Source organism: Nicotiana tabacum, chromosome 14, assembly GCF_000715075.1.
Source record: "Nicotiana tabacum cultivar K326 chromosome 14, ASM71507v2, whole genome shotgun sequence".
NCBI lineage: Eukaryota > Viridiplantae > Streptophyta > Magnoliopsida > Solanales > Solanaceae > Nicotiana > Nicotiana tabacum.
The window spans coordinates 43,406,030-43,415,963 of NC_134093.1; the positions used below are offsets into that span (position 1 = coordinate 43,406,030).

At 36.7% G+C, this 9,934-nt stretch overlaps 1 protein-coding gene across 1 annotated transcript; it reads right to left on the minus strand.

Annotated features, from left to right (window-relative positions):
- Window positions 1–3,276: 3,276 nt before the first annotated feature.
- On the minus strand, window positions 3,277–8,419 carry LOC107766215 (uncharacterized). The gene is made up of 6 exons (XM_016584964.2): window positions 8,192–8,419; window positions 6,788–6,992; window positions 6,586–6,644; window positions 4,704–6,476; window positions 4,144–4,300; window positions 3,277–4,057 (listed from the first exon to the last, which is right to left on the minus strand). The coding sequence occupies exons 2-6, from the start codon at window positions 6,906–6,908 to the stop codon at window positions 3,423–3,425; spliced, it is 2,745 nt and encodes a 914-aa protein (XP_016440450.1). The 5' UTR covers window positions 6,909–6,992; window positions 8,192–8,419; the 3' UTR covers window positions 3,277–3,422.
- Between the last annotated feature and the right edge of the window lie 1,515 nt (window positions 8,420–9,934).

Genomic DNA, 9,934 nt, shown 5'->3' on the forward strand with positions numbered 1-9,934 from the left:
CCCAATTTGAGCCATGTGACTTTACTTTTTTGTTGGAGGTGAACCTCGGCAAGATAGGAGGGCCTCTTGAACCTTTGAAAGAGATCCTTCTCTGCCTGTTGTATCCTTGTATCAAGAGGATTACTATGTAGTTCTGCCTGTATCTTTGCAAGAGCAAACCTATCTTCATCTGCCCTTGCTACAATGTCACTAAAATGTCTTCTGCTGAAAATTTTAAATTTAGCCTTTAACATTTTCATCTTCTTGACAACTTGAAACATAATATGCCCTTGGATTGATTGCATCCAGTCTTCCTTCACTACCTCCAGGAAATCTGGATGTGAAGTCCACACATTACAAAACTTGAAAGCAGGCTTGTTCTTCCTTTGTGTACTATATTAAGTCAATTTTAAAGGGCAATGATCACTAATATTTTCTGGTAGGAATTGTGCTCGAAAACTAGCCATGTTATTTAGCCATGCTGAATTGATGAAAGCCCAATCAATTCTTGACATAATTCTGCAATCTCCATGCCTATCATTCCAAGTGTATTGACTACCAGTTGTGGGGAATTCAAGTAGTCTACAATTTTCAATGCACCTATGAAAATCAGAAATCTCAGCCATAGTAATAGGTGTACCACCTATCCTATCCTCCAAATTTAAAACAGAGGTAAAATCTCCCACCACAATCCAAGGATGTGTCATTCCATTAGCTACTCCTTCCAGATAACTCCATAAACTCCTCCTCTCCTCTTTAGTATTATGTGCATATACAAATGTCATTATGTAAGTAGTTTGTAAACTCACATGGTTGATTTGACATGTGATTGCATGCGCACACATGGTCAGTAAATCAAATTTGAAACACTCAGGTCTCCAAGTCACCCAAACTCTCCCATTATAATGTTCAGTTAAGTGTGTGATATACCCCCACCTACCAAAAGGTTTGCTGGCTAGTTGATCCACCTTGTTTGCCTTTATTTTAGTTTCCAATAATACTATCAAACCAATATCCTCTTTATTACAAAGTAGTTTGATCTTCTTATGTTTGTTAGGAGTATTCATGCCCCTAACATTCCAGCACATGAGATTATCCATGCTCAATGGGAGAGTTAGGCTCCTCCCCCCCTCCACATTCATAGCATTACTGTTTTTTTCCTGCACATTCATGCCCCTAACATTCTCTTGCACCAGAGTTTGGAAAGTATTCTAATCTTCTTTGGCTCTTCCCTTAGTAGAATTTTGTGGTTGCCTATTTGTATTCTTAGCAGTATGCTGAGGTGTGACCCATCCTTCCTTTTCTTGTGTCTCCTTACCCTGTGCCTCTTTTATTTGATTAGTCCTTTGATGTATAGGCATGGTCTTTTCCTTTGACATTTTCCTTGTACTTACTTCATTGGAAGTAACTTGCGTATTGTTATCTTGTGCTTTCCCTTAGGATGAGGTTGCTGCACTTTCTTAGCTTTGCATACTTGTTCATCATGGCCATACTTCTTGCAAGTTTTACATAGTATTAGCTTCCAATCATATTGCACCTTTTGTTCCATAAGTAGGCCTCTTTCATTTTTGAAATACACTTTTTTTGGCAAAGGTGTATCCATTTCAACCTCAATAAGTAGTCTAGCAAAGCTCAATCCTACTTTCTTCAAAGTGTGGTTGCCAACCATCAGTGGCTTGCCTATTAAGCTTCCAGTTTTACTCAAACCTTTTGAGCTCCAATATTTTAACTCAAGCCCTAGCAATTTAACCCAAATAGGGACAGTGTATAACTCGTCACGTGTAAATTCCATATCTGGATTCCAAGCCTTCACAATGAAAGATTTGTTATCGAAATGGTAAATTCCTTCCTTTAATACCTCATTCTTTCCAGCTACAGAGTCGAACCTTACTAGAACTATGCTATTTTTTAACATAGATACTTTGTTAATTCCATGCTTCTCCCACAGGCGTCGAACATACCCATTCAAAATTGCAAAATGAGGATGAGGCCCCAACACATAGCATACTACAACGGATTTCTAGTATTCAAGTTCAGAACTTATGTCCTCTATGTCAATTTCACAAACAGGTGATGCCTCATAAATTTCAGGAGTTACATATTCAAGTTTAAAACCAACGTTCGTTACCTTAGCAATATCAAAATTATCCCAGATGGATCCTTTTGAATTTAGCTCTGGTGAAGCCTCAAACTCATCTGCCCACGACAATTTGCTTTGACTGGACCCTAATTGGACCACATCCGTCCACTTCTGTTGAGATTTCGAAGTTCCTTCCCCAATTTCTGGTATCGGCGATCTAATTTGACTTGGAGTGGTTACTGTTCCATCAAATTCCTCATTGATAGTTGCTCCTGTTACTGTTTCATCAGTGGCACTAACTAAAACCCCCACATTATTGATACAAAAAATGCAGCTCGGTGCATTAAGCTCCCACTATGCGTGGGGCCGGGGAAGGGCCGAACCACAAGGATCTATTGTACGCAACCTCACACTATATTTCTGCAAGAGGCTATTTCCATGGCTCGAATCCTACATTATTGATACACATATTTTTATTTCATATTCTATCCCACAAAAATAACATATAGATTATCATATAATTTAATGCATGTATTATACTAGTAACTAAACGTTGCACTAGTTATATGAGCTATGTTTTATGCGACTAACCAAATATTATATTATCTTATGCGAGATTTTATGTAGGAATTAATTATTCCAAACCATTAACAAGTTATATTTATCTCATGCTTGATTATGAGTATGATTAATATCGATATTAAATGATGGTATTAGCTATTGATAGCTAATCTCACAGGATATCCTTGTCTATCCTACAATTGAACCAATTTTGCAAATCTTCCTACTACTTCACAAAGAAATTGAAACAAAATAGACACGAGAATGAACCAAAAGGAAGGAAAAAAAAAAAAGTTTTGTCGAGGCGAGGGGAATATACTGAACGCATTCCTTTTCAAAATGGCTATTTGCAACTCATTACTCAAAGCTGGGAAGAAAAATTTCCAATAACGTTTTCTAAGAAAAAAAACTAAATACACAAGTTGTTGAAAAAATTAATTTGTAGAAGTAAAACCAAAATTTTTAATTCAAATTAGCATTTTTAACGTCTGTTTATCATCATGAATTCGTTAGACGCAAGCGTACACGTTAGTGAGATTTTAACCGATGAAATTTAGGATCTTAGCCTCTCTCATTGACCCTCAGGAAAGAAAAATAAAATACAAATGGAACAGAATGATAACTAAGTAACAAACCAATAAATGAAATGTGGATTCTGGTAACATCACCTCAAATGGATAACTATAATGGAAGACCTGAACATCCCAAAAGCTGTAGTCAGTTTCATTTCTCGTCTTCTATCTCAAACATGCAACAATAGTCAATAAACATACAAGAAGAATATGCGTTCAAAGATAATCTTTTAGAGTAGCAGGATGTCAGCAACTACTTCATCAATCAAAGAATTTAGCAGCCGTTTCTCGATCTGTATTCCCAGTTCAAATGCTTCAACTTCAAAGTCCAGCCATCTACCAAAGTAACTGCTCATGTCCTTGTCTACAAGTTCATCAACCATGCAGTTACCCATTCCACTCCACCCTGAAATTTCCCTATATACTTCTTCTGCTAGTTTCTCCTTGTTTCTGACCACTACGACACCTTTTAGCCATGTATCATATCCACCATCCACGTATCGCTTACATCTTATGTCCAAGCATTCACTCACACAATCAAATATTACCTTTCGTCTTTGTCCACGACCATTTACCCTTTCCAATTGATCAAAAAGGTGTGGATCGATGATCTCGTGAGACCTGCTCATTGCGAAATCCATGAACATCGACTCAATATTGCATACTATTTCCTTCACATATTCCAGCTCCCAGTTTGATGATTTTCCAAGATCCGTCATACGGAAATTTTTGAGATGCTCCTTTGCGCCACAAGTTGAAGAGGCAGAGTCTAACAAATCTACATCACCTTCTATCGAATGAAACTTTTTCAAAGAGCATATACCAAGCACTTCTTTAGCTTGTACTGATGAACTTAGCTTGCTAGCTGAAATTCATTAAACAATGTTCAGATGTTTCTAAAGTACCAGTGAATTTTTTCTTGCATGAAAAAACTCGGTGTGTTGATCTTACCTCCTGTATTGTTACTTTCTGCAGTATCTGAAGAATTGCAACTTTCGGTAAGAAAAGAATGCTCAAGAACAGATATAGGGCTTGGGAACCGACTGCCAAACACCTTCCTGCCTTCAAATTCACTGCTGCAACACTCACTCAGTTCCTCTTCCACTCCCTGATATCATACCAGATTAGATGATCAAATTAATTAAAAGGTTTCCCGTCTATTCTTTAAAGAGCTTTCTACAAATAGAGCAATACAATTAACAAGAGCACATTGAATCAGGAAAGTTGGAGGGAATTACTTTCTGAAATTTTTAGTCAAAGATGTCTAAACCATACGATGTCAAATCCAAAGAGGAGGGAAAACAAAGATGTCAAAGACTAAGAACACCAAATTATTAAAAGGCATAAAAGGGCTAACAAGAAATGCAGGTTAAGATACAGTCATCTGAATGGTCTAATTAAATTCACTACTGTAGAAAATATATAAATAGAGGTATCTGCAACCTACAAAGAGAGTGGCAAACTTAATGCAATAAAGATTCAAGTGTAAAACAGAATTATGCAATACATACCTGATGCTTGTGCTGCCCAGTGATTCCCAGAGGACGAATAGGAGAAAATCCAGGGTTGCAGCGGCTGACCAAATCATCCACTTCCATGTCATCATGGTTCCCCTTACCATGCAACATGGTGGTCTTCGATAAGCCATTCAGATCCTGGAATATCGATGAGGAAAAACTGGATGTTCCCTTTTTCTGGCGTGATGACTCAACTACATAAGATAATTCTCTTAATTTTTGATCCAAAAGAGTGCTCAAATCATCAGCACTGCTCAAGTTATGCCCAAAAGGAGCCTTAAAACTACTCATACTATCTGAGCTGAGCTGCTTCTTTTTACTTCGAAAATCCGTGCTAAACTCATGACTTGTCCCCTGTACTTCTCTTGGGGGCTCAGGGCTGGGTACTGATCGTGTCAGGGGTGCATTGAATGTAAAGGAAATAATGTCTGTTCCTTTTTCTTTTCTCTTCTCACCCCAGCTCATTTCCCTATCCGTGAATATGCCAGACTGAATCAGCTTTCCACTTTTATGAGTAGACGTGCTCCCAGCTGCCTGATTTTTTTCATATTGGATATCACCGTCACTAGGCCGCTTCTTACGTGTGACACTTTTAGTACAAGAATATGTTTCTTCCTTTCTATCACCGGCCTGTTTGCTCAGCCTCCTGGAACTGACTTTAGAGTTTTCAGCCATTTTACTTGAACTTTTCTGTCGCGCAATGGAAGAATCCTCGCCAAGTGTACGTTTTCCTTGGAAGTTGGAAAGAAACGGCTTTGAAGGTGACTTCCCCCTATCAGCTATGCTATTTTGTTTTTGATCATTCTGCCGCAAAACACATGAATTATTATGTACAGATGGTTTCTTGTGTGTGTTCTTCTCTGTGCTAGGTTGGCTTGTAAACAATTGGTTTGGAATGACTTTACTTGGTTCTTTCTGGCCAAGTACACTTCTGCTGCTGCCTGTATTTAGGCCCTCTCTTTTCTGGACATTGGCTTTTGCTTGCAGGGCTAGGGAAATCGATTTTCCTTTAGTTTTGCCTCCAATAAAAGATTCATCAGAATCTGAGAAATCTTTCTGCTTGGTTGTATCTGCTGATCCGTTCCAGCTCTTATTCATAGGTTGCCCTTTAAGGTACTTAGAAGCATTTGACTCAGCTGGCCTTCGAGAAGCTTCAGCTATCTTGGTTACTTTTTGAGAAGCTTCAACCCTTTCTTTTAAATCTTTTACCTTCAAGGGAATTGAAGAAGATCCAATTAGGGATAGTTTTGCTTTTGATGTAGCTTGAGGTCCTGGCTCAAGTATTCTGGCAGCTGCTTCCATTATGTGAGCTGCATTCTGAGGTGGGATTGAATTGGCACTTTTGATAGGGGATAGAAGCTTACAATGAGTAATTGGGATTGATTTAGCTGACTTAGGAGGTAAAATCTCCGTTTGAAACTTCTCAATTGGCCTGCTGATTATCTTCTGTTGCTTTGGCTCCAATGAGCTCCTGCCTAGATTCTCCATCTTCTCATGAAAGTTGCTGGAATATACTGATTGAAAATTTTGCTGGTATTCGAGGTTTCTCGAGAGGCAAGGAGCACTTCGTAGGGATTCAGAATCTAAAAATGGAGTGGAGTAAGGCTCTGAAAAGTTAGAGGTTGGCATGCAATCCAATCCCATAAGCCTTGCAACGACACCTGCAGGCTTGATACCATAATATTCCTCGTCAGATACCGATGAGGCACAACGGTAATCACTGCTCCCTTTGACACTGGACGCTGCTGTAGTATCATCCTCATTGTTCTGCATATGAAAAATACTTTCAATTGAGAAGTACAGCGACAGGAAAATATGTCTCCAATCCAAGTAGGTGGAAAAAGAAAAGATGAGAAAGATTGAGTAACAAACTGACCAGATGAACCCGAGTCATAGGTAAGTTCCCATCACATCTCTTCTTCTGTTTGGATTGCTCTGAAAAAAAGCATAGAAATAATGCTTGTTCAGCCATTATAACATTTAACAGCATGGTTTTCTTGACGTTCTACCACTACATACATGCATATTTGAAGAATCAGTAGTTGAAAGCATTGGTCATAGACAATTTCAGCGTTTACCTGGTATATCAGACTTGCTAGAGAACAACTTCTTCCGTGATTTTGCATTCCAATCAAATAGCTGCAGGAAGCCACCAACATAACCTCCTCCGCTCTTGGAACTGTGTTTCTCAGCACCCATATTCAACCACAGATCTCAAGCCCTCTTCAAAATTTGCTAACTGAAAAAAGAGATATTACAGCAAGCATTGTTTCCCAAGCTCACCTGCAAATAATTTTATGCTCTTTAAAACAAACATCAAGGGTGAGGAAGAATTTTCTTTTAGAGATTTATAACTTGTGAAATTCAGTAAATGGAAATGGAGGGGACATGCTCAACCAGGTGGGAATCCCATTTTGTCCACTAAATTTGCTCAATTCCCTTTTTCCATCAAAATTGAAAACTATCCTCCTTCAAGAATTCAAATGCGTATGCCTTAACCACTACTTTGCATCATCCAAATCTTGATATACATCTTTCCAGCAAATTTCTCCATTTCTTTGTAATTCCAATGATCAATTTTCTCTTGATAACCATTTCAAATTTCCTTTTCTTGAAATCAGCACTAATAACAGAATACGGGAAATTCATAGTCTTAATTAGCTCATTATATCGTTGCAAAATCTTTTTGCATTGCAGCGCAAGCAGACACATACCTGATTTTGGATTTCCTAAATCATTCCAATGCTATCCCTTGGCCTTAAAGACTAAAGTTACCCTCAAACAAAGACTTAAAATCTAGTAGTGCTTTCAAACAGAAAATGTGAGCTAAGAGTATCCATACTACCTCCCCCCTCGTTATCTAGAAAACTCCAAGTGGTGAAATTTCTTTTGCCCCTTTCCTTTTGAATTTGACATCATGACCAAAAGCTCTTAAACTTATAAGGTTTAATCAAGCTCAAACTATAATTGAACTAAACTTCTGCAAAGGCAACAAATTAAAGACATTCAACCCCGTGAATGATCAAACAAAAACATAGCAAAGAATTAAGCATTCCCATACTAAAAAAGGTTTAAAAATAAAATAAAAAACCCTAGTATCATACCAATGAGAAGCTAAACAAAATAAACCGAAATACTAAAAAAACTGACCTAGAGTCCCAGAGTAAATCAAGACTCATTAAATCTCATGCTTACAAATAAAAGGTGAATGATCAAACATAACTTAGTACGAAATGAAGCATTCTCCAATGCAACAGTCATACGAACTGAACAATAGAATCACCATTAAGAAACTAAGCAAAACAAATCCAACAAATTTTAAAACTATGTGGCTCAGAAGAAATCCGAACTGATTAAGCTCCTGCTTTTTCAAATTCCCAAGAATGATCAAGCATAAACATACTAGAAAGATCAATCTTTCACATATATAAATCATACAAAGTGAACAAAAGAAACCCAAATATAGATTAATAAAAACTTACACGACAGAGAAAAATCAAGACTTGTTAAAGCACCAGCTTTTCAATTCTTGTGGGTGTGAAAGTTATATATATTTGGTATAGGAAAAACTATAGCACTGAAGAGATGAGTGAAGTAGTTGTTTGTTTTTTTTTGGGGGAGGGGGCGAGGGGAAGAAGAGCAGTGGGGAGTGAAAGCTGTAATGTTGATTGGTCTGAAACAGAGCATAGTAGCATTAAATGAGGAAGACAGAAATTTTTTTTTTTGAAAAAAGTGAAAATGGGATTGTTTAAATATTCGAAAGAAGAAAATAATTAATGGTTTCTCCACAAAAGGTTAAAAAGGTTCTAACGTCTCTTTTGTGAAGAGGGAGGGATTTCAAATTCTCTCAACGGGAGGGCGCTCCGATTCCCTGCTTCGAGGTCCACCTTTTGAACTTTTAGCAACCAATTGATTCGCTGATGGATTGGAGATTAACGGGGTATTAAAATAAATAAAGTCAACGACAAAACTTGCAAACCAGAGAGATGTTTTAAAACATTTACGTCTCTTTTGATTAAGGTCCTATCTTATGTAGGACCGTATATTTTTAAATAAAAGTAAATTTTCCTTAAAACAAAATCTGTAATTAATTCCTTTACATTTTTGCTCACGATACGGATGATGTCAATTTTAGCTGTAATTCTCCATCCGTTCAATTTATGTGAAATCATTTGTTTGGGCATGAAATTTAAGAAAAGAGAGAAGACTTTTGAACTTGTGGTGTAAAATGAGGCACATATATTTTGTGTGGCTATAAATCATTGTATAAAGGTAAATGTTTTTCAAATAAGGAAATGAGTCATTCTTTTTGGCATGAACTAAAAAGGAAATATGTTCACATAAATTAAAATTAATAGTTTGGTACAAGGGATAATAATAATAATTTCAAGATAGAATTTAAAATTGTATTTATCCTATATTTGCTTTTAGGTCTTAGCTAATCTCGTGATAAATTTTACACTAAAATGATCGGATTAATTAATCTCATGGGAGATCCACCTCATAGAATATCCTTATTTGTCACACAATTGTACCAAATGACCCTAAGTTAAAATAATTCAGTTCCAGTTCCTTTCCACAAGGCAAAAAAGGGATTTCCGCAAGTAATATCCTTCTCTTTCACTTTTTTATTTTATTTTTCTCAATTAACTAATTCAATTGCAGGAAATAAAAAGGAAAAATACTAAAACAAGATTTTAAAATATGTGTGGGCATCCCCCTATTCGTGAATATTTGAAAGACTTATAGCTAGGACTGTCTAAGGGGAGGGGTACTGGGTCCTTAAGGGTTAAAGGTACAGAGAGTGTAAAGTTAAGGGGAGGGTTCCTTAAGGATACTTTTTTTAAGGGTATTTAAGGGTATAGGTTAAGGGTATTTCTTTTTGGTACCTTACAGTATCTCTACTGTAAGGTAGAGATACTTAAGAGTGAGGTACTAGTACTTAGGGTAATTTTAAATTAAAAATTAAAAAAATTATATTTAAATACAAACAAACTTTAATGGATGAAAAAAATCCAATACTTTTATTTCAATACTTAAAAAAATAAAATTACATATTTTTTTACAATTTACGGGATTTTTTCAATAATTTCTATTGGTTCATCGCTTGAAATTGATAACACTTGTTCTTTTGCATTCCCGCTGTCTCCGGTAGATAGTAGTTCACTATAGACATCGTCGTCTTCTTGAATTATTTCTGCAAGGCCAAAGTTTCTTCTCTTCAA